The following is a 26,045-nucleotide window of genomic DNA, read 5'->3' on the forward strand; positions in this document are numbered from 1 at the left end:
CACTAAATGACAATCAGCTCACTGCTACTTAAAGAGTTGATGTATCAAATATCAAAAAACCCTATTTGATGCTATTAAACAATGGCTGATCAACTTTGATACTTAGTGATAAATATGATGAATATTCACCCCTCCATTTAAATAATCAGTGAACAATTCTATTTTTTGAATAAGTGGTTGTGATATTTCTAATCTTCAACACCTATATGCCCAGTTACTAATCTATTAATTTTCTTTGTTTTCTGTCAGATACACCTGAAGATAAGTGTTTGCAGTGAGACTAAAAAAAAAACTACATAAGTGCATCACTATGATATAATGTTATATGATTTGGAAAGAAACCTTTGATTCAACTGAGATATAATCATCATGGAGACCTACAAAATTTCTTTGTTCCTGGTCTTAATGTTTGTGATTGTGTGTCAATGTCAGAACTTTCCCAAGTTTGTAGAGACCAATGAAATTACCAATAATGCTGTCGCTTTACAAAGAATGACTCTAGATAGAGAGAGTGATTCCTTGTTAGTAGGATCTGTAAATAGAATTTATAGGTTGTCCAGTGATTTGCAAAAACTAGCTGAAGGAGAGACAGGACCCAAAGATGACAATGCTGAATTTGGCTGTGTGCCACCAGATTTTGATGGTTGTGTAGAAGATAGGGTTCCAACAGATAATGTGAATAAAATTCTTGTCCTAGATACTGCTACTGATTGGATTGTTGCATGTGGAAATGTTCACAAAGGGATCTGTCAAACGAGAAACAAGGATACTTTGGAAGTCGTAAAGAATTATTACAGACAAGTAACTTCTGCTGGTTCAAGTTTATCAGCTGAAGGTTTCATTGGTCCTGGACCTAGTGGTAATGTTCTCTATGTTGGTAGGAGCTATATGTTGAAAACAGACACTCAGTGGGATGCTTTAACAAGTCGTATTTTACCTTCCACTACCAATGATAATGATGCATTTACTATAGTCTCAACAGAATTCACAACAAATTCTGCATCGATTCGAGGAAGGGATGACTTTCTTACCCAAAATCCAACTTTTAACATTGACTATGTGTATGGATTTACTAGTAATGATTTCACCTACTATGTAGCAATACAACCTAAAACTGACACACAGCCAAATGGTCCATTTGTGACCAAAATTATCCAGATATGCCAAAGTTGTGCAAAGTATCGTGAAACCTATATTGACCTACCATTGGTTTGTAAAGGTAATGATGGAAGTGAATATGAATTAGCGCAGTCAGCATACATGATTAATGCTGGTACAAACCTTGCAGACAATTTAGGATTGAGCAGTGGTGATAACAAAGCTGTCTTGATGGTAACATTTGCCAAAGCTGAAGGCACGTCAAAAACTCCAACCCAGGATTCTGCTGTATGTGTGTATTCTATCAAATCTATCAGAGAGAAGTATTTAGAATGGGTTGATGACTGTTCAGGTGATGGCAGTTTATCTGAAGGATGTGAATGGGCTATAGGGTACAACCCAGACTCCTGTGGAAGTGGCACTCTGGTAGGGTTTGTATAATGAATGAATATAGTGTATACTGTCAATGTACTAGATGGTTTACAAATTTATTGTAACAAAATATTATTGTACACTTTCAGGCTGATTTATTTGATGGAGCAAAAAAGAATTGTACATTTTGTATTAAGTGACTACTTGTTGTAGCTGCAGTCATTTTTGTACTTAAAAGTATTGATTTCACACCTATTTAGTAATCTTGCCTCTGACTTTGTTTTCAATCAAACCTGCACTTAGCTATAACTGCGACATTTTTTTTATACGATAAACAAAGATATATTCACTAAAACATGGTCATTTACTTAAAAAAAAACATTGTATCTGTTAATTATTGGTCAATTTTATCTGTAAGTATAAGTGTAGTCACAAGTTTAATTCTTCAGGGAAAACTCATTTTTGAATCTGTCACCAACTGTACTAGTTGTAACAGGAATACCACAAAATATTCATTGAAAATTGTTAAAATACAAATAGTAAGACATAGAACATGCTAATCAATGGTCGAAATTATCCATTAGCAGTACTGGAACACGTTGAAATCATGATTGCCGTTGAGGGCCCTGATTTTTAGGTGTGGACACAAAAATCAATTTGATTTGATTTATCATGTATACAGCTACAAAAAGTGTAGTATGCTTACCAACAGATGATGTGATACTGTTCCATGACAGTCACAAACCATTAGCGGTCCAAGTGCAACAAACCCGCGGGCTTGCCTGGCGAAAACGGGTGTCATAAAAGTTGTTTGCATCTCTAAAGCTGTTTGTAGCATTACTTATGATAGCCTAAAAAATTGATAACAACTGATATAAGACGGAGATAAGGTTTGCCTCAATTGCAGTCCATGCAGACGGCCGAATAGAGGTTTTTACAGCTGTTTACTTGTGTTATGTAAGAGCCCTTCATCACATGTGTAAATATTGGTACGCTTTGATAACAAGTCCACTTGCTTGGCTAATGGCTTGTCCCAGTAATGATTGTGTACAATATTCCAAGTAAGTTAGTACTGAAAAAATCACTTGTAAAAATGTTACAGTTGCAGCAAGTGCACTTTTGTAGCTCGATACAATTTATTTAAAGGTGAAAATGATTGGCAGGTGAACATTGCAAGACAGCACTCCATATTTGGTAATGGGAGGGTTAATATTTTCATCATGACCATTGTTTGTATGGCAATGCATGAAACAGTGAATAAATCAAGGCTGCATAATACATCCAGGAGAATAGTGGTTAGGCATGACTTGATTACTGGTAGTCTCCTAAGAATAGTACAGTGGAAAGAACATAGAAAATTAGTGATAACTTTGTGTGCTGTTTTTATTGACAATTATTCTGGCCCTCACTTCCAGAAAAATGACCTATGAACAATATATGCTCCTATTGGCCAAACAAATGAAATCTTTCATCCTTCTGATAATGAGCATATGGGTTATTTATGAGTCACAAAAGTACAATAAGTACTTAGATGTACTTTTACACTGTGAAACTGTATCCGTAAGCAGCAATTTAGAAATCTTCCATGGTGACTTTAAACTACAAATTTTTATATGTCAATCACATCATTCTTCAAAGATATATGCTAAAGAGTAGTTTACTGATTTTATTTTCAGGCAAACCTAGTTGATACTCATATGTGTTATTGTGATGACATCTATGCCTATGGTGCCATAACTTGTGGATCTTTAGAAATCATCAAAACTGCAGCCTATACATCCCGTGGGTCTAAGTTAACTGCCATTTCTGCTGTCACTCATCTGGACCATACCATTGTGTTTGTGGGTAATGAAGATGGATATTTAAAGAAGGTAAGGCCAAGTTATTGTACTACAATTGTCCCAAAGTATGGCTGCAGAAACACCACAAGCACTCATGCATACACCCTGAGACTGTATAATATAGTTACTTTGGAACAGTTAATTGGAAACAAATGTGACGTTTTGATCCATCTACTACAGACCTTCATCATGCAATGATTACATGACCAATGTCTGTAATATATAGACAAATCACATTAGTTTCCAATTTACCGTTCCAAAGTAACTGTATTGTACTGTCCTAGTGATTCTTGTAACCATGAACAATATATTCTCCATATACCCTAAGTATGCCACATTTGCACACACATTGAGTGGTAGTTGTCTGTCATAGCACATATTACAAATAAAACAATTTGCATTCAGTACTTGTCTTTTAGAAGTTTACCATGTATATCAGTGAAATTAACAGTGAATAGAACAGAACAGAACAGAACAGAACAGAACAAAAGCCAAGTTTCATTTCAAACAATACTGAATATGCTTAACTTCGTTTTATCAAAACAGAAAGTTAAGCAAGACTTATTTCTGCCATTAGTACGCTTTATTGACTTTCAGATCACGCTACAATCATGACAAGTTAATTTTTACAGAAGAACAATGATTTATGTACCATATCTAAAATGCAACATGGCTATTGTTTTCTTTCCTTCATGAACGTAGTTTCATGATGACACTGATTTGACTGACTACAGATTGTTCAACATTAGGCAAAGTATGAGAGTCTTTCTTTGTTTCTTTTAATTTTAGTTGAAAGTGGTGAGTGGTACATCAGCCTTGGAATATGAAGACATTGCAGTTGTTAGTAACAATCCTGAAATTGTACAGAATGGATTGATGTTTGATAAAGAGGAAAACTACATCTATGTTATGAGTAAGAGACAGGTGAGTTGATGTTTGATAAAGATGAAATCTACATCTAAGTTACGAGTAAGAGACAGGTGAGTTGATGTTTGATAAAGATGAAATCTACATCTATGTTACGAGTAAGAGACAGGTGAGTTGATGTTTGATAAAGATGAAATCTACATCTATGTTACGAGTAAGAGGCAGGTGAGTTGATGTTTGATAAAGATGAAAACTATATCTATATTATGACAGACACAGATAAATTCCTTCATCTAATGAATAGTAAAAATTGAGATTATAATTAAAGATGTGGCTATATATACAATACACATACACTGTCAGTTGCCTCAACAAATACACAAATATTGACATGTTCACTAGTGTAATACATGTATATGTATATGTATATGTATATAATTATGTTTCAACATCAGATGAAGTAATTTAGAGTATATGTAAGAAACAGGGATAGGAACATCACAGTTCAGACAAGGTCATGCTAATGATGGATTTTTCTTCAGCATCACAATCCAAAACACACTGAACCCCTCCTACCCAAAATTGTCAAAACAGGATGACCCTACTGTCAATTTCAAAAACAGGGTGACAGATAACAATACAAATGTATAACAAAAGATAACAATAGGAATATAGTCAAGTAGATAAATATTTTCTTTAAAATTACATGGTCATCTAGCAACTGAGAAACTACACATAGAAACAGTAAAATGATGGTGCATACATGTGGACATTATGTTTAAAATCATCAGAAACTTGACAGCTGTGCTACGACACCATTGGCACCATTTTGGTAAAGATGTTGCTCAGTATTACATGCTGAGTACTAAAATTTTAATCACTACACACAACATACTTTTGATAAGCTGAGAGTTGATAAGTTTACATTGTGTAAATGTGTAAATCAATTAAAGTTCATAGGAAGAACAACTGTGCTGATATAAATTGTTATGATTGCTAAATATCCTTGGTGTGATCACATTCCACTTCATTACAGATAACCAAATTACCAGTTGAAAATTGTGAGCAGTACACAGATTGTGAAGACTGTACATCAGTGAATGGTGTTGGAGACCCTTACTGTGGATGGTGTTCACTTGAAAATAAGTGAGTTTTCAGTCATTAACGACATATCATGCAGAAGCACATTTCGTTCAAAAATTTACACAACTCACGTTTTGTGCTTCCATTATGCATTATACTGCCCTCTGTAGTTCAAATAGGTTTGCTTTTGTTTTTAGCACAACTGCATTGAAAGATGGTCATCCAAACACATTTGTAATGCCTTTCACTGTTAACTCAAAAACTACTCTGCAGATTGGTCTGAATTTTAGTGGGTATGTTTAAGGGATATGTAGATGACGGATTGTTTGTGACATGATGATCTCATCAGTGATGCACAAATTAAGTTAAAAATGTGTGTTTTTGGTCAAAAATCTTTATATTCCAAAACTGCTCAGTTACAGATTTGGCTAAAATTTAGTTAGAAGTTTTTTTTACTTTTCTGGGCTGTGCAGATGAAGAATTATTCACGACATCATAATCCCATTTGATATGCAAATTAGGTCTAAATGTGTAATTTTTCAAAAAACTTATATCTTGAAAACTATACTTGCTGAAACGGGCAGCTGAAATTTCATGGAGATGTAGATGTGTTATTCTGCAGATTGTGTTCTTTGACAAAACCGGCATTCAAAATCGTGATTATGTCCTTAGCAACAGCCAAATGGCAGTATATCATATCAACATTATTGGATAGGCAAGTGCATTAACATTCAAAATATCTATGCAAATATGCCTTGCAACAAGACCACAGCTATAGCAACAGTCAAATGATGGTGTCTATGTATTTCAAAGATAACAACAGGGTTGGTTAGGCAAGTGAATACACTTTTAAAAATTGACATACAGTCACCCAATTCAACTACTCGGGTACATTACGGTCTGTGATTGTGTATAAAAACAATAATATGGTTAAAAGGTAAGATAGAATCTCCTAAACACTATGAAATTAACCAGTCTTCACTACATAATATTCTTTTGAATGCTAGTGAAAATTTTTTCTGTATGCAAAATTTGGTGATGACGTCATCATTTAACTATCAAAACTTGCACGTTTTGGAACTATCAAAACCGGGAGGACAAATACTCCAGAAATCACCGAATTGAGACATTATACATTATTTTCGGTTGTTATGTTACAATATCTAGGTAGAAAGAAATTTCTAAATTAATCATTTTTTAGTAAATTTGATGTTGAAGTTACCATTGTTATGCAAATATAGGTAAAAAATAAAGATAATTAGTCATACAACGAAAATGATTAATTTAGAAATTTCTTTTTACCTAGATATTGTAGCATAACAATCGAAAATAATGTATAATGTCTCAATTCGGCGATTTCTGGAGTCTTTGTCCTCCCGGTTTTGATAGTTCCAAAACATGCAATTTTTGATACTTAAATGATGACGTCATCACCACATTTTGCATACAGAAAACAATTTCACTAGTATTCAAAAGAATAGTATGTAGTGAAGGACTGGTATTAATTTCATAGTGTTTGGGAGATGCTATCTTACCTTTTAACCATATCATTGTTTTTATAGACAATCACAGACCGTAATGTACCCGAGTAAGATACTGCCCATAGTATCAGTACAATGATGGTGTATATTGCATTGATAACAACAAGGCTGGATCAGCATGTGGATAAACATTTTTTAAAAAGCATATCAACTGTACAGTTGTGCTACAATGCCATTGATGCTATTTTTCAATGCATATAGATGTAGCAGGAAGGTTGACTGCACTGGTTCAAGCAATGATAATGACAAAAGATGGATTGGTAATGATAGACAGTGTCCAAGCATTGATGTTGATCCTGCTAGTGTAGAAAGAGGAGACCTTCTAACAGTAAGTGATGAGAAAAGAAAATGACATGAATCCTAAAATATTGAATACTTCACTCATTTACAGACAGTGTATCTTTTGCATTCAGATCAGTTGCAAACTTTAAATACTATTATAGTTTTGATATTGAATTATCACCCTGATATTGTAATACATAACATCTTCATTTTATAGTTGACACTGACTGTGACCAGTCTACCAGAAACCAGTGCAGGGTTCAGTTGTGTATTTGCCAATCTTGGAGACACTGCAGCAGATAGAGAAGATCCAAACAGTAATCAGTTGAAATGTTTAACTCCATCACCAAGTAATGTGCCATCACCAGGAGATAGAGGTAAGTGTACTCCCATATCTATGGTTTCACTAATGAAAACCCAGTGATGAAGTTTGCTATACTGCAAGTATAGTAACTTTCTTGGTAGATTAATTCCATAGTTTATACTTCAATATCTCGTCCAAGTGGAACAATAACCATGCAAGCAATGAATTGTTAGATTGTACACCATTTGAACTATATATTCAGACTAGACATTATCAATTTTTGTTCTTTACTAAGTTGATCTGTTTGTATATTATAACCTTTGTAATTCATTTGATCTCCCAACCAAGCTGATGACTAGTTTGATCTGATTATCAATTTAGTGTTCTCTTCATGCAGTTTTAATAATACCCGTTTTTTGTTTCATTTGTTATAGGTTATGTCCGAGTCAAGTTATCACTGTTTGCAGAAGAAACTGGTCAGAACTTTGTTGATACTGATTTTGATTTCTATGAATGTGAATCATTTAAGACTTGTATGGCATGTACTAATAATGACTATGGATGTGATTGGTGTATTTTTCAAAATAAATGTTCCAAGGATACGTCCAGCTGTAACAATGGAGTTGTTCAAGGGAATGCAGTAAGTAATTGTTTGATGTAAAAGTGTTGTAACTTTAAGATATTTGAAGAATTCACTTCAAACGGTTGTTGTTATATGACATGGTAGATGTACATTTAGTTTCACAACTTGGCTAAGTAGGTTTGAAACATTTCTGGAGGAAAGTAGTACAAGCTTAAATTTGGCTAGCTAACACAACCCTTGCAGAAAGTTATAATTCTATCCACTTACTTACTTAATTCAGAATGCCAGAATAACATTTACCATCTTGAAAGTTAAATCATTCTTGCTGTACCACTTTTTAATATTATGTGAAATACTCTGAGCAGAGTGGCAATTGATGGATTAAGAATTACAGAGGGCATGGATATTACATGACCAATTAAACACAGGAAAATTCTGAGTTTCTGTGTTTTAACTGTACACAATATTTGTATTGCAGAATCAAGCTGGTGGTTCAGATAGTTGTCCTCGTATTGAAGGAGGACAGGAGATTTTAATTCCTGTTGATCTCTCTAAAGATTACGAAGTGACTGGACAGAACTTTCCAGTTCTCAGTGTAAGTATATCTAATGTAGTGTTGTTGATTTTGATGATTTGATAAATAAATGGTTTAAATTTCTTTAGATTTTTTGTTCATATTGTCCGTCAGTTGAGATACTATTGAATCAGAAAGTGTTTAAACTGTTTTCAGAAGGATCCTTTGTCAATATCCAATCACATTGAAGTCATGGTTAACATTATAATCTTGTATTTCCCTATTCAGCCTGAGCATAGTGGTTATCAATGTGTTCTGGATATTGAAGGAGAAGTGGTGGTTGTTGATGGACAGATGCTTGATCCAGGCAAGATCAAATGTCAAAGTTCAAAGGTAATCCTACAGCAATAATAGTCAAATTGCGATTTCCTTATACATTCATTTCGATGTTTTTTTCCCTTCAATAATGAACAGTTTTGATGTTATTCTACCTTCTCCACTTGTATACAAATCTTTATCTATCTCCCTGCAAATGTATGTATATAGATATGACTGTAAATCATTTTTGCATTCCAGAATGAATAGAGCAGTTTTCTCTGCAATTCCTTTTTTCCATCTCTCATGAAATCAAACGTTATCCTAGCCAGTTGATGTAAGATATTAATAGATGATTTTTTTTTTGTAATTGCAGTATATGTATGCTGCTGACGTCAGTAGTAAACTAGTACCACTCCAGCTGAGATGGAACAATGATTTCTACGTAGATAATCCAGATGATGTCAAAGGTATGGTTGGTATATACAATATATTAGACAAAGATCAAAATAAAATACTGTTTTGACATTTATAAGTTTCATAGAAACAAGTTTGTCAGGACTTTTTGAAACTATTTTGATGAATATTTGTTATTTGCCTTAACTAGATCACCTTGTATCTTGTTCAAAACTGGAGATGACAAAAATTTTAAAATATAAATATTGATATTATACTTATAGTCATGAATAACTTGATACTGTACAATATCCAATGCCCTCCTTATCATGAATAACTTGATACAGTACATTATTTAATGCCCTCCTTATCATGAATAACTTAATACTATCCAGTGCCTTCCTTGTTGCTTATTTTAGTGGGTGAATTTCATTTTTGCTATCTTTTAATTTTTTTCCAGTGACACTATATAAATGTGACGTCAGTCGTCCAAATTGTGGAGTATGTCATCAAGTCGATATAAAGTACCAATGTGGTTGGTGTGAAATCCCTAGTGACAATCAGAAATGTACAGTAATCAACAAATGTAACCCTGTAAACAACTGGTTAACAAGAGACAACCTATGTCCAAATCCAACCATTACACAGGTGAGTACCACAGTGTGGTTGGTGTGAAATCCCGAGTGATAATCAAAAATGCACAGTAGTCAACAAATGTAACCTTGTAACCAACTGGTTAACGAGAGACAAACTATGTCCAAGCCAACCATTACATTTGTGATAACTCTGGCACTGTAAGAATTTTAGTCAGTTGCAAAATCTGCAGTAATGTGCATTCTGATAAAGAACAACAACTTAATCTTTCTTTTGTTGTGTATCAGTGGCATGTCAAAAAATGGCTTAGAGGGCACGCTTGGTAACTGACACCAAGTTGACAAATTTATGTATCTTGACAGATTCAGCCTATGGCAGGTCCAGTAGAGGGAGGTACCACTCTGACAATCAGGGGCTACAATCTTGGCAAGAATTCATCAGATGTGAAAGGCATTCAAGTGGCAGGATTGACTTGTGTAGTGCAGGGCAATGGATACAAGATTTCTGAACAGTAAGTTCTCTCAAACTTTGTTTGGTGTGAACTCTTAGTCTCTGTATCAACAACAAAGTCCTGTCATATTTTAAGTCCATTTTATATTTAGTTTGAATCAGGAGATGTAATATGACATTAGCATTGATGATACAACAAAACCAGTGAAAATATGCTTGAGAGTCAAATTCTATCAATATTATACAAACTTGACTAGTTGACCTTGTGTATTATTGCAATGTATTCAAAATCTTCATGTCCATGTTCTTGAAGGGTTAGGTCTTGTCATTGCCATGTACTTGTCTTCAAATTTACACCTATATTGTAATTAAATGAGTTTGATAAATGGTGATAATATTGTAATGGACAATTGTTATTTATTTTAGAATTAACAGAAAGTTGATCTATCAATCCATATGGAAGATAATCTTAATATATTGTAATGGTTTGTAATTTTCAATCCAATGCTAAGATAAATGCTTGGACTGAATACAAAATTAGCATATTTTGACTGTTCAGTATTTCTGAAAACAAAGCTGTACCATAGTCTGTAATGTACACAGTGATAGGGCACCCTCACATATTGGTCAGACCCCTTAGAGCAGGCCAGTGAGGACAGAGAGACACAACAGTCTACTATAAAACAAGAAGTTTAGTCATGTTAAACTGGGTGATAATTTTGGATAAAAATGTTTTGATTGCAGAGTTCAATGTATAACAAGTGCAAGTGGCAGTGTGAAATCTGGTAAAGTAGAGATCACTATTGGTGATGCAGATAGTCAAGCCAGCTACAGTGGATCATCGTCAGAAGAATTCAGTTATGTGGTAGGTGATGTCGTCAAAGTTTGATGGATAAATGAAAAGGGGACTCATGATATTGTTCCTAATTTGATACCTTTGTAGGGTTTTTAACAAGAAAAGAAATCCAAATTACCAAGTAATTAAGTGTATGGTATACTTTGTAAATAAATAATGTGGGGATGTTGAGTTGTTACACATTCTGGTTGGTTCTCCATGTAGCATGTGATAAAATTTTACTTTATCGGGTTAAAATTTAAATGACCTCGGGTCAGACCACATTTGGTGTAGACCAAAGTTTTGATTTGAAAGCAAACAAACAAACAAACAACTTTTTCAGATATTTTTAACAAACTAGCAACAGTTTCAACACCATATATCCAGCTGAAAACAATTTTTACCCTTGGGGAGATTTGCCTTGAATAAATACATGACTTGAAACTGTTTGTTAACTACTAGTATTTTAGAGTAGAAATTACAAATTAAGATTTTTTGACTTAGGAGTGAAAAGCAAGAACCAGCAACAATGATAGATTTAATACACCAAATATTTGTAAGTTATGTAGCGTACATAGAAAGTAATAGGTTGAATACTTTCACTGTTTGTTTACAGAATTCTAGAATTGATAGCATATCTCCGAAGATAGGACCTCGGTCTGGTGGAACCAAAGTGACAATAATTGGACAACATCTGAATGCTGGTAGTGATATTACTGTATTAGTAGCTGGGAGTCCCTGTGATAGTGTTAAGTAAGTCAAATTTATAATTTAGAAGAGTGAAAGTTTCATTCCTTATTTCCAGATAATAACTGACATATATCATATTGCATAGGATAAAGTTTGAATTGTCATTTACATTCTAGTATTTATAAGCTCCTTCTAAAGATAGTTTGTAATCACGAATGAAATCCACTCAAACCATAGTTATATATGAGTTCATTTACAATATTCTACTCTCTTTGTGTATTTATAGAACTTCAGCTGACTCTGCAGAGTGTATTACAACAGCTGCCAATAATAATGACCAGAGTGGTGGTGTAACCATGTCATTTGATGGAGTGGTAAAGAGTAATACTGCACCACAGGCTACTTATATGTACAAACAAGACCCAGAAATCAAAGAATTGTCAAGATATGCAGCTTTTATCAGGTAATATTTTACCCGGCTCCATAAACACTACAAAAATACAATTATGCAGGAATAATATTATATATATATCGATTACCGAACTATTAAACAGTCAACAATATATGTTACAATAGATCTAGCAACTCGCCCATGATGTTTTCATTTTTACCCATATACCTGTCAATGTACATGCTAGAAGAAAAATGTACATCTCTGAAAGGTGCACTTGAACATTTCTTGTAAAAACAGTTTTATTAGATATAATGCCCAACTCATAATATAGTACACTCTGAAGAGTATTGAATCGCTTGTGGAGAAATGCATTGTGAATAGCTGTACCGTAATATGGTGCAATAGTCAACTCTGATCAAATTGAATGTTTTGGTCCACCTTAAAATCAACATCCTAATGTGATCAAGGTTTCAACCTGTTTAATACTGCACTACTTATGGATATCAACCTTTAATTAACTTGTACAAATTCAGTGAATATATTGTTATGTTGGTTGTCTGATCGAATAAATACTTACAGCTAGTGTAGCTTGAATATTGTTTTTGTTTTTTTGTGGGTTTTTTCCAGTGGTGGCACTGGCATAGAAGTGACTGGGACAAACCTGGATATTGTGCAAACTAGACAAATGGTAGTATATATCAAAGAAAACCAGTATATTGCTGTAAGTATATATCAAAGATAACCAGTATACTACTGTAAGTATATATCAAAGATAACCAGTATACTGCTGTAAGTATATATCAAAGATAACCAGTATACTACTGTAAGTATATATCAAAGATAACCAGTATACTACTGTAAGTATATATCAAAGATAACCAGTATACTACTGTAAGTATATATCAAAGATAACCAGTATACTGCTGTAAGTATATATCAAAGATAACCAGTATACTGCTGTAAGTATATATCAAAGATAACCAGTATACTACTGTAAGTATATATCAAAGATAACCAGTATACTGCTGTAAGTATATATCAAAAGATAACCAGTATATTGCTGTAAGTATATATCAAAAGATAACCAGTATACTGCTGTAAGTATATATCAAAAGATAACCAGTATATTGCTGTAAGTATATATCAAAAGATAACCAGTATACTACTGTAAGTATATATCAAAAGATAACCAGTATACTACTGTAAGTATATCAAAGATAACCAGTATACTACTGTAAGTATATATCAAAAGATAACCAGTATACTACTGTAAGTATATCAAAGATAACCAGTATACTACTGTAAGTATATATCAAAAGATAACCAGTATACTGCTGTATGTATATATCAAAGATAACCAGTATACTACTGTAAGTATATATCAAAAGATAACCAGTATATTGCTGTAAGTATATATCAAAAGATAACCAGTATACTACTGTAAGTATATATCAAAAGATAACCAGTATATTGCTGTAAGTATATATCAAAAGATAACCAGTATACTACTGTAAGTATATATCAAAAGCTAACCAGTATACTACTGTAAGTATATCAAAGATAACCAGTATACTACTGTAAGTATATATCAAAAGATAACCAGTATACTGCTGTATGTATATACCAAAAGATAACCAGTATACTGCTGTAAGTATATACCAAAAGATAACCAGTATACTGCTGTAAGTATATATCAAAAGATAACCAGTATACTACTGTAAGTATATATCAAAAGATAACCAGTATACTGCTGTATGTATATACCAAAAGATAACCAGTATACTGCTGTAAGTATATATCAAAGATAACCAGTATACTACTGTAAGTATATATCAAAGATAACCAGTATACTACTGTAAGTATATATCAAAAGATAACCTGGTATATATCAAAAGATAACCAGTATACTGCTGCAAGTATATATAAATATTATGACTTGAATTCTGCTGGAACATCAGTGATGATTGATATAGACAATAACCACAATATGTTAAATTTGGGTGTACATAAATTGATTTAAAAAAACGTTACCTTGTCATTATTGTAGTTTGACCTGTATCTGCTGTCTTCTGTTATATCTGTTGTCACAACATTCATCCTCATGCTAATGTAATAACTGTTCAGTATGCCTATATCTATCATCTGTATCTGCATTCTGTGATCATTCTTCAGTACTCAGTTAATTCATGAAGCCCGAAATCCTCCAGTCATTCATTTGTTGATGAAGACCTTTGATGCAATCACTACACATGTACCTGTTTTCATGTGATCACTTGTTATGTTATAACAGTTCTTCACACTATTGATGATATTACAGCCATGCATCCTTAAATCATCCACTCAATTGGTGTGTGAAGCCCCAGACGTGTCAGAAAGTAACATTAAACCTACAGCAAAGGAACCATTCAGCTGTGACTATGGCTTTATATTGGATAGTGTACAAATCACAACACATCTCAAAGATACCAGCCTAGGACCATTCCTCTACTACCCAAATCCATATTATGCAAACTTTGAAGATGGTGTAAAGGTGTACAGTGGTGTTGGAAGGGAGCCACTGATCATTGCTGTAAGTGAATATATAGGGTTACAGTTACAAATGGAACTATATAACTCATGTTGTGAGAAATAATACTATAACACAGAAACAACCATTTGACATCATGGTACTTCATCGTCATATCTTCCACACACTATTGTTATATTAGTCATCAATATTGGTTTTACAATAAAGTCAAAAACTGTCCGACCAATTGCCTAGATGTTTCATGAGGTGAACTATTTAGTATTCAAATGAAACTGATCACACACGGGCAAGAAAGTTACGTTTTGTCATTGACAAATAACTAAAAACTAAAAAAAAAACTAATTGGGAAATTGGTCTAAAATTTGTTTGAGATTGATGTTTCTAGGGATGACTAAACAAAGACAGATTCTAGCCAAGATAATCCCATCATTGATAAGCACTCAACTTTGCATGTTTTTGGTCAAATATTCTAAACTCAAACTACTGGACAGATTGCTCTGGAATTTGTGTGTATGTGTGTATGTATGTGTGTGTCTGTCTGTCTGCCTGTCTGTCTGTGTGTGTGTGTGTGTGTGTGTGTGTGTGTGTGTGTGTGTGTGTGTGTGTGTGTGTGTGTGTGTTTGTTTCAAGAGGTCTCTAGATGAAGAATTTTTCAATTAATGATTTGAAAATTTACTTGATGGATGTGCGGCTGAAAGTTCAATGGTTGTGATGTTTCTAGAGGTGTCAAATTCGTAGCAACCATGACCATAATATACCCTCATCATCAGCCAAAAGGAGGCAGTTTGCAAAGATAACAATGGTATGGTAATCAATTACATAACTTTAAAAGTCAAAACATGGACAGAAATATTCTTGGCAACTATTAGACCATACCTATAACAACAGTGAAATGACGATATCAGTCACAAAGATAACAACTATAATGGTAGTAAAATTGTTTAATGTTATGTGCATATTAATTACTAATTTGCATAATTGGTTTTTGAGAATGCATTCTCCAGAGTTCATATAACTTTGCATAATGAATAATAATTACTAATTAAAGTATTTATCAGGAGTGATAGTGCTGAATTGTATCTAACTTAATATACACATAATACTTGCATTGACTGCGTTACATAATTTACTATATCTAGCAATTAGGGAATACATGTATACCGTCATTGGTAGCTAAGAAATGTTTTCAATCTTGCTGAATAAATTGGTGATATAATTAACTCATCTCTCTTATAGATGTGAAAGCATAATCAATGAGATATACAGATGATATTATATCTCATCATTCCAGTAGGTCCACATGGTAATACAATATCTCATTAGTACCTCAGTTTAGAAATTTGTTTTGTCATTTCTTTGTCACTGTCAGTAATCATGCATGGCTTTTTTTATGTGTTACTATTATGATGTGTTATAGTTTTATACACTTGATACAGGGTGAGAATCTGACTCTTGCTTCAGATGAACATGATGTAATAGTAAAAACTGGAGATGATGACTGTGAAGTCACCTCATTGGCTTGGAATCAGTTGACATGTAATCCTCCAGAAACACCACCTAAAGGTAGCAGTGCAGAAAAAGGACCTAAAGTTACTGTGAGTGTCAAATGATGGTACACAGAACTGCATTTGATTTATAAATGTGCATAAATGTTCAATCTACATGCACAAACAAACAAATATACATACATACAAACAAACAAACAAAACAAACAAACAAACAAACAAACGAACAAACATACATACATACATACATACATACATACATACATACATAGATGCATGCATGCATACATACATACATACATACATAAATACATACATACATACATACATAAACTTTCTCCGCTTAATTCGTCAAGATTTTTATCAGCTATTTTTATTTCCACTAAATTAAAAATCATACAACTAAAATTATAAAATAAAATGAGTAAACAACAAAATAAATTTGAACAGACATGGGGAAAAGGAGGACAAAAATAATAAAATGACAAAACAACTAATCGAGTTTGACCTCATTTAAATGAAGAAAGTTATACAATATATACAAATTTACAGCAAGAAAACCTTATATATCATAATGATAATAACGGCCATGATACAGAACTTATAATGTGTAATGATAAATAGTATTATTATATTAATAAAAAGATGACATATATTTTTGGTTTAGGAGGTACTTCTTGAAGTCTGTTTTAGACTTACTCTGACAACAGGTACTAGGTATCTCATATATGAAGGGACGAATTCGAAGTTTTAACACCAGTGCTGAGACACTAATAAAGTTACATATTAATAAATTAATTGATATTTTTAAGTGATGCACATAACTCTAGGCTCTAGGCTTGTAAGTTGTATTTGATTTGAGCTTTTATCCAACACAAGCCCAGAGTTAAATGATTTGCCAACACAAGCCCAGAGTTTAATGATTTTGCAAATGTTTATATTAGTTATTGAAATCTATTGTCGTTGATATCATTCAGGCCAGAGGATCGGTCCCGCGTACTGTGAATATAATGTAAAAAATTGTGCCAATAGTACAAATAAAGGGTTTAAACGAATGACGAAACACCCCCACCCCTTCACACACATACATACATACATACATACACACACACACACACATACATACATACACACACACATACATACATACATACATACATACATACACACACACATACATACATACATACATACATACATACATACATACATACATACATACATAACAACAAACAAACAAACAAACAAACAAACAAACACAAACATGTGTGTGCATACATCCACACACTCTATTACATACTTTTTTGTAGACCTGATGATGCCCTTTTGACAGCTACATTGACAAGCCAGGCTTACATTTTTGGAAACTTTTTGAGTCAAGTTTGTTGAGATATCCATCTTTCAATTTTGTTTCTGTTCAACATGTTTGTCTTCCTACAATGTCTCACTTGTCATACACACCATGAGTATTCTGAACATTTACAGGCATTGTCATTTCTCCTGTTAAAGAGTGTCACAGTGGTAAATTTAGCTAAGATGTGTGAAGCATTTGCACCCCATTAAATCATAACTTTTTCTAAACATTATAGTTAGTACCACATCTATAATCTAAATAATTATCAAGATCAGGATAATTAGCCCAATGGAGAGATTTCCTAAATGAATGTAAGTGAAGATGAGATAAGCTTGATTTATCTATTCTTGATGGGAACACATAAATATTATCAAAAGTACACCTGGTTCAATATAATTTCAGCTTATGTAGATCTCAAAGCCCTACCCCTGGTACAATTCTTGCAAGCCAAAAGAAATTTTTCTGCTGACATATTTGGTAATATTTGCAATATATCCATTAATTGTGCTTTAGGTTTACCATGGCAATTTAAATATTTCTCTTGGAATCTTGGATTATGGAACTGATGTACCATTATCATCATCAATGTCTGGACTGGCTATTGGACTAATCACTGGAATTGTGGCTTTTGTAATTATCACAGTACTAATTGTTGTGATATTGATTCTATGCAAAAGGAAAGTGAATGAAAGGAAGCGGGAAGTAACAGAATCAAATATGGAAATAACTACAATGACAGAAGTAGCAGATGGTTCAGCAGGTAGACCAACATTAAATTTTTGGCCCCATTCATAAAAAAAAATAAACAAGTGATTCCCAGAGGAGGTTACTATATGGGGTTCTGTCCATCCCTCCATGCACTCTCATTTCATTCTTGTTTATTCCAACCAAATTTGGCATAAAGGTAACACCTTTATAGCAAAATGACTGTCATAATTTGTGATAAACACATTTTACCCCATATTTCCATAAGTTTGATAATTTGTACACTATTCAAGTGTCTCTCCTTGTTATCAATGTGTTGAACTTTTTAATGAGGTATTAACCTTTGACCTTGACCAAGTTTTCAAGGTCAAATAGCCAAAATTTGTCTCCCTACCATAATTCAATTGGTTGAATACAGAGACTCGATTCAAGTGTCTACATGCATATTATCAGAGGTAAGTTTTCTTTTTATACCTTAACCTTTGACATGACCACCCCATCTTCTAGGTCTAAGAGCAAATTGCCAAATTTCTTAAGAAGTTTTGTATCTATAGAGATACCATTCAAGTGTCTGCATATACACTTATTGAGTTAAACTTTCAACTGGACACTAAAAAGGATTTGATTTGACTTTTACTTTATTTTAGGACATGTTATTCCTATATTGGAGCAAGTCGAAGAAGAACTGAGACTTTCTGTTCAAGATATAATGATTGATAGTGACAAGCTTCAAGTAAACAATGAGATTGTACTTGGAAAAGGTGAATATATTTTTTGACTTATTAGTCTCCCAAGGGGGGGAGGGGGTGGTGACTATTAGAATGGGCTCTGTTCGTCTGTCAATTCATCCATAATATATGTCATTTCTCGGACATGCAATCAATTTATTTCAAACCGCACACAAAGGTGACATGTGCATGTTACTTCATTAGTTTCACAACATATGCAAATTTGACCGATTGTGACCATATTTGTAGTTAAAAATCAATATTTACAGCATTATAACTCAAAAACTATAATACATAGAGATCCATTGAAATGTCTACCTCGATTAATATTATCAGATGCAAGCTTTCTTTTTGAATATAGGAGAAGAAAAGTATACACAAGGATTAATTTTACTACTCATATCACTAAATTATACTGAGTGGCGGCCATATTTGGAGAAACAAATCAATATTGCAGCATAACCCAAACACCTCAACTTATTGCGAGTCCATGCAAGTCCATGCAAGCCAAAAAGTTGTTTGGTTCTGGTTACCCGACCCCACCTAGTTTTTCACACCGACCCTAAACTTTTTTTACGTATTCGAGAAAAATAATAATAAAATCGCGAAAATCATGAAGTCTCACAAGAAATAGTGGATGCGGAAATTGACATCAACTTAAAAAGACAATATAAAACTATTCTTCCAATCTGTAATGCTGTACATCTGATAGGAAGAAATAAACAACACAGAGACCATTTGGAAAACAATGGAAAACTGAAGAAAACAATATATAATAAAATAAAATAAAAAAGCTACCTACCCCACCTATTTTAAAATTGAATGTAATCGGAACCACACAATTTTTTTTATGCCTAATCACAACCATATTTTCTTGTAAGAAAGTGACCTTTGTCCTCAACCTTGACCTTCTAGGTTAATTATCAAAATCAAGCTCTTTCTTGCAATATATTGCAGAAAGTCTGTAGCATTTATGTGTGACCAATTTCTTTCAAAATAATGTCTAAAGGTAATGCAGAACAAGAAGAGAACTATTATATATGCATTACTTTTGGTGCTTTTAACTTTTAACTGAATTGTGGCCGTATTTGTAGTGAACGATTGTGATTTACTGCATAACTCAAAAACTTTAATGCAAGGAGACTCCATTCAAGTGTCTATCCCTATATTATCAGGTGTAAGCTTTCTTTTGAGACTTTGACCTTGATCTTGCCCTTCAGGGTCAATTATCAAAAGTCAGCCATTTCCTGAAATTCACAGACATTTTTTAGCATTTATTTGTTAACTGCCGATGATTTTTTTTTTTTTAAATCATGACACCAGTTGTGTCACACAGTAAAAAGGTATGTCAAGGAGGAATATGTCTTCTATGAAGATTTGTTCATGATCTGTCTACATGAAAGTCAAAGCAATATCGAGCGCAATAAAGTACAATAAGATTTTAAAACAGAAAATGTTAATATATATATATATATATATATATATATATATATATATATATATATATATATATATATATATATATATATATATATATATATATATATGTATTGGTCTTCCATCTCTTGCCTCATTTTACTGTGTTCAATGAGCATTAAAGCCTAAATACATGTATGCAATGTGGACCAGTAATGAACAAGCCAACATAACTGTATAAACATATAGTACTGTATTGACCTCTTTCCATTTCCATAACTTATTTTACTTCTCAAGGACAATTTGGCAAAGTTGTGTTAGGCGAGTTTCTTGAAGACAAAAGTGGAAGGAGACAACAAGTCGCAATTAAATCTCTTAAACGTGAGTGTTAATCATGATTATAAAGACACTAATTGTAAAAATATTTGTATATCAAACTATAAACAAGTTTACAAAAATTAGCAAATGCTGATATAATTATGCAAACATTGTTTGTTTAATGAAATTACCCATTTTCTACTTATTATTCGTGATTTACAGTATTTAAGCCCATACCAATTGTTCATGATAATGTTCAGTATCAAAGAATGACGAAACTAAAATTATGTTTGTACATTCAAGACCCATACAGAAATTTCAGCTAAACACACGAGAAAATGTCTGTCTTTTTTTCCGAAGAGCCATATGAAACTGGTTGCTTAGGGCTGGATTTAAGTTTTCCACGGCCTAACACTGAATAGTACACGTCTAATACATATCGGATGTGGTTTTATATCCTGGCATTTATTATTATAATAATAGCTGTTATCAATTCACACCATTATGAAATCTCAATTTTATATTTGTCCAATATCTATAGGATGTACAAGCTTACAAGACATTGAAAAATTTCTGGAAGAAGGTGTATTGATGAAAGACTTCGATCATCCCAATGTATTACGTTTACTAGGTGTCTGTGTAGACAAAGATTCTAACCCACTTATTGTATTACCTTACATGAAGAATGGTGATCTGAAGTCATATGTATCAGATGAAATGAAGGTAAGTGTAGACGAGATACTTGTCACAAACCTATGAGACACATATTAAGTAACCATCAGTGAAAGGGAATAGAATTGACAGCAAATGATAAATAGTAAAGCTGATGTACAATAAGAGCAAAACATTATACTCAAGAGGCTGTTTTGATAAAGCAAAGGTTGACTTTGTGGTTTTTTCAGTGTTTTGTAACATTAGCATTCAAATGTGTCCTACAGTGATGTTATTCTAAACAGGATGATGTACGTAGTAAAGGGTGGTGATATTTAGATGTATGACATGGTTGTCCATGCAAGCCTCCACAATAGAATTCTCTGGTTGCTGAGTTCCCTGTAAGAGGTGATGCAAATGTGAAGTTTGACCAAAGTGTTCAAAAAAATTATTCCTTCCTTGGATCATTCTGCCTTTGATAACATATTTAAAACTGGTCCATCAGCTATATGCACCATACATGTGACGTGTCTTTAGAGATTTATAATTTGGTCTGGATCTTTCAATATGTCCAATCTAGAAGCAAATCTGGTGTTTCATGTTACAGCTAGCTATATATATGTATGTGCATTACCAAGAATATGAACAAAAATATGCAACACTCAGAAATACAGTAAATGTTTCTGTCTGCAATAATGCCATAAACAGACATTGCCACCATCTTCTATGTCATCATATTTTGGCATGAAGTCACAATAATTGAAGTGAGTTTCATAATTCCCTTCTAAGAACAATTTTCTTGTTCCTCTAACTACTCACTATTCTATTTGCAAATTAGGACTTTACAGTTGGCACTCTTGTTACATATGCATTGCATGTAGCTAAAGGAATGGAGTACCTAACTTCAGTGAAATTTGTTCATCGTGATCTAGCAATGAGAAACTGTATGTAAGTATTATGAAAATATCGTAGTGATTGTCAACGTTTTTACCAGTTACAATGAATAGTTAAATAGAAATTGATACTTGACTCCATTTTTGTAATAGTGATGCATTGTAAAGTGATAAAATGCTTACAACAGGGTTTCCACCTATTTTACAAGTCTACTGTCAGGTGACTCCAATGGGTCACCTGACCAAACGGCTTAACATTATTATGCTGATGACATCTGAGAGATTCAGACGAAAGCCACTCAGTCACTTCAAAACTAGATTCCAGAAATTCTACTTGCCAATTTTTGTGACAATCAGGCATGAGATAATTGTTTTAATATGCTGATCAATTAGTAGTAACTGCTTATCAGAAGGTTCAAATAAGCCCTTTAACACATTAAAGATATATAAAGTCCAGCCAGACTTTATTTCTATCTTAATAAGTACACTTGTATTGATTACTGCTATCAACTTACATACGATTTTCGATGATAAAACCTCATGTACTCATAGTCTCACAGTTATGTATCCTAGCATTGCCTGCTTGTACAAACTGTTTAACCAATACCAAATAAATAAACGCATGCAGTTATTGTCACTGTTTAGTACAAATGTACAGCCAGTGAGTTACTGTTTTACCTTTATGAACAATAATTATGTTCATTATTATTTTGTTAAATACATGTGCTAGTATATTGTTATTCCTCTTTCATAGGGTGGATGAATTTGAGATTGTTAAAATATCAGACTTTGGCTTGTCACGTGATATCTATGAAAGAGAATACTACATGAGTGAAGATACAAAAACAGGTTTACCAGTGAGATGGATGTCACCAGAAAGCATTAAAAGAAGGATATACAATACCAAAACAGATGTTGTATGTATACATGTACCTTAATACAATCTATACTTGAACACTTTTCTGGGTTCTTGCCCGCTTCCATTTTCTGATCATGTGGGTTTCAATACGTGTACTGAATTATAATTGTTGTTACATTTTTTAAGAAACTCAATCCCATAATCAATTAAAAGCAAGAACAAAATAATGGATCACATTATATGACTGCCAAGTACTGTTGATTTTATAGGAAATTAGATTATTGTTGATTTGCATGTGATAACAAGTTGGTGAACACCAAATATATTTCAGTATTTCAAAGCACCAGAAGCAAGCATTCACATGACAAGGTTAGGAGAGATCTGAAGAACTTCAATTTTCAGTGCAATTGGTCTCAAAGGTGCATTTAACCTTAAATGGCGTTTATGGCCCCCAATGTGCAACAGCTTGAAAGGGGCTGCTACAGTGTACCCATGTGTATGTTTTGTCAATTATTCAACTTTTGTTACTTATGTATATGAAATGTTTGAATGTGTGGTTTCTTTATCTCATATCATTTATCTTTCACTAGTGGTCATATGGTGTATTATTTTGGGAATTACTTACAAGAGGTGAATTACCCTATGGCACTATTGATAATTGGGACATCGCTAGGTACTTAGAGGATGGACGCCGACTTGAAAGACCAAACTATGTAATTGATGACTTGTAAGTATCATCATTTTACTCATAAAAGGATAAGATTGACAGTTGTATGATATGTGCAAACTAATGTCTGAAGTTTGGTCAAATTGAATCAGTTTGAAAATTTCACTTTGAACTGTTACATTACAGGTATGGTGTTCTAACTGACTGTTGGCTGACAGATCCAAATGATAGACCTGAATTTAGAGAAATTGTCATTACTTTACAACATTTCTTAAGCCGTGGTCAGAATGCAAATGATGGAAAAGCTGAATATTATCGAACAATCAAAAACATTTTCCCAGCCACCAAGTTATCTACCTCTAGATGAGGCAAGAAATACCAATGAATGAATTCGGATGAAGCAGAATGGTGTCGTGATTGCAAGTAAAACACTTCGAAATATACATGATAAGGTTTCTCCTGATATACAAATACATCTATAGTGTTGTTTATAACATCCAAGCCCCAAACCCCTATGTTGTTACCATACCACCTCTTGTGCTGGTATCTAAGAGCAGTTTTTTTTGTGATCAAGAGAAGGTTGTAGCCAATGATTGTATCGGGTAATTGAAGATAGTAATGTTTTCGTAATTCTAGTGATGTAAACTGAAGATTGTAATGTTTTTGTAATTCTAGTAATGTAAACTTGGTTTAAACAATTTCCAGCAGGATTGTAATAGTTGTCCCATTAATAGGAATTGAATGTGAAATTGAATTCTGATTTCTACAGATTGTTAGGATTAATGGTGTTCTTGAGACCTTACTCTGAGAAATGACTTTTAAATATGAAGCTTTTAAAGACCCCTTATTATATCCAAAAGAAAATCAATTAAAAAGTAACTAATATTGAAGTGGAAAAATGATTTAAATGGGTGTATTAAACAGAACATATACCTTTTGAAGCAATTGTATAAATGATATTATATATTCTAGTTATGATAATTGTAATCAAAATTAAAGTTACATGGTCATCATTTAGAAATTGGTTTTAGGAAGAAGGTTTCCAAAGGTAATTTGTGAATTAAGAAATTCTAGATGATTTGAATTTCCATCAGAAATATAAGATAATAAAAGTACAAAAAGAAAATATCATTACAACCCATAACACCAAAGTAAAGCATTTTCTGTATGTACCACAATTGTTTATAGCATCCATATCAAGTGTAAAAGTATACTGTTTCAATTGCTAATTGAGCACATCAGAAAGGCCACATGCTGGGCTTGTAAATAAACCAATTGAAACAATATACTTTTACACTTGATATGAATGCTATAAAGGAGAGCAGCACATAGAGAAAGCACTTTACTTCAGTGTTACTCATTGTAATAAGAAAATGTTCTGGTGAGGACCATGGAAATAGTTCACTTGAATCTAATCTAGTCCGTGGTCCTGACAAATATGGGAAGTGACCAAATACCAGGTATACATATAAATGATAAATAAATAATGAAATACACATACACAGAATCCTTTAAGCCCCTAACCATTCACATCATCAACAAATCCAATACTTCTGAAAGATATACACAAGCCTTTTGCAATTGGTCCATGGTTTTGATGTGTTGATTTGTATTAATGCTGACCATTTTTATAAGAGATTTGTGTATTAGCTTTTACCTACTAGTTTCAACCATGTTTTCACGTACCTATGTTAACTTTTAAATATATATTTACTCACTATATTCATTACATTTATTCATGATATTTTCATGTTTTGGTTAATTTACACTTATTTTTACTAATTATTCAACTTTTCTATATTCAACTTTTATTACTTTGTTATACTTGTCTGATTATAGAGGTAGAGGATATCACTTTTTATTAGTTTGCTCTTTTTGTAATGCAGTGAGAGCATTGACATATTCTTCAACATGTAACTGTATTTGTATATTTTATGCAATGAAATTATATAAGGATATTTATGTAAATTTATGGTATTTTTTATCAATAACATTCCTACTTGCTTTATTCATCATTTACAATTATATCATGTCTTCCATAATTTTGTGGCCATACTTTGGGCCAGTGGCCATTACTGCTGAGTTTTATCATCACAGTTTATATTTCAGTCTGTAATTGTGCTTGGATTTTAATACATATTTCATCAAAAAGTGTATATATCATGCAAAAAATCATGTAATTCATTTTTAATCCCCAAATGCACAAACTATTATATTGGTCTGTGCATACGACCATCCGAAATAAGTCATTTTCAAACATACA

At 32.9% G+C, this 26,045-nt stretch overlaps 1 protein-coding gene across 1 annotated transcript; it reads left to right on the forward strand.

Moving 5' to 3' along the window:
* Nucleotides 1-369: 369 nt before the first annotated feature.
* Nucleotides 370-24,149, forward strand: LOC144433140 (plexin-A2-like). Its single transcript, XM_078121453.1, has 26 exons — nucleotides 370-1,524; nucleotides 3,147-3,341; nucleotides 4,101-4,235; nucleotides 5,215-5,324; nucleotides 7,004-7,130; nucleotides 7,302-7,461; nucleotides 7,823-8,028; nucleotides 8,450-8,566; nucleotides 8,774-8,878; nucleotides 9,177-9,270; nucleotides 9,657-9,844; nucleotides 10,153-10,301; nucleotides 10,985-11,105; nucleotides 11,692-11,828; nucleotides 12,052-12,228; nucleotides 12,787-12,880; nucleotides 14,477-14,728; nucleotides 16,123-16,281; nucleotides 18,059-18,305; nucleotides 18,898-19,011; nucleotides 20,692-20,775; nucleotides 21,254-21,435; nucleotides 22,202-22,311; nucleotides 23,011-23,173; nucleotides 23,706-23,842; nucleotides 23,969-24,149. The coding sequence occupies exons 1-26, from the start codon at nucleotides 370-372 to the stop codon at nucleotides 24,147-24,149; spliced, it is 4,899 nt and encodes a 1,632-aa protein (XP_077977579.1).
* Nucleotides 24,150-26,045: the final 1,896 nt, after the last annotated feature.

The sequence above is a fragment of the Glandiceps talaboti genome, chromosome 1 (assembly GCF_964340395.1).
Source record: "Glandiceps talaboti chromosome 1, keGlaTala1.1, whole genome shotgun sequence".
Classification (NCBI taxonomy): Eukaryota; Metazoa; Hemichordata; class Enteropneusta; family Spengelidae; genus Glandiceps; species Glandiceps talaboti.

Excerpts from the sequence above, each read along its gene's own strand:
- LOC144433140 (XM_078121453.1), top strand. The coding sequence starts at position 370 with ATGGAGACCTACAAAATTTCTTTGTTCCTGGTCTTAATGTTTGTGATT. Across the intron at positions 3,342-4,100 it reads AAGATGGATATTTAAAGAAG|TTGAAAGTGGTGAGTGGTAC; the intron begins GTAAGGCCAAGT and ends TTTTAATTTTAG. Across the intron at positions 19,012-20,691 it reads TGAGATTGTACTTGGAAAAG|GACAATTTGGCAAAGTTGTG; the intron begins GTGAATATATTT and ends TTACTTCTCAAG.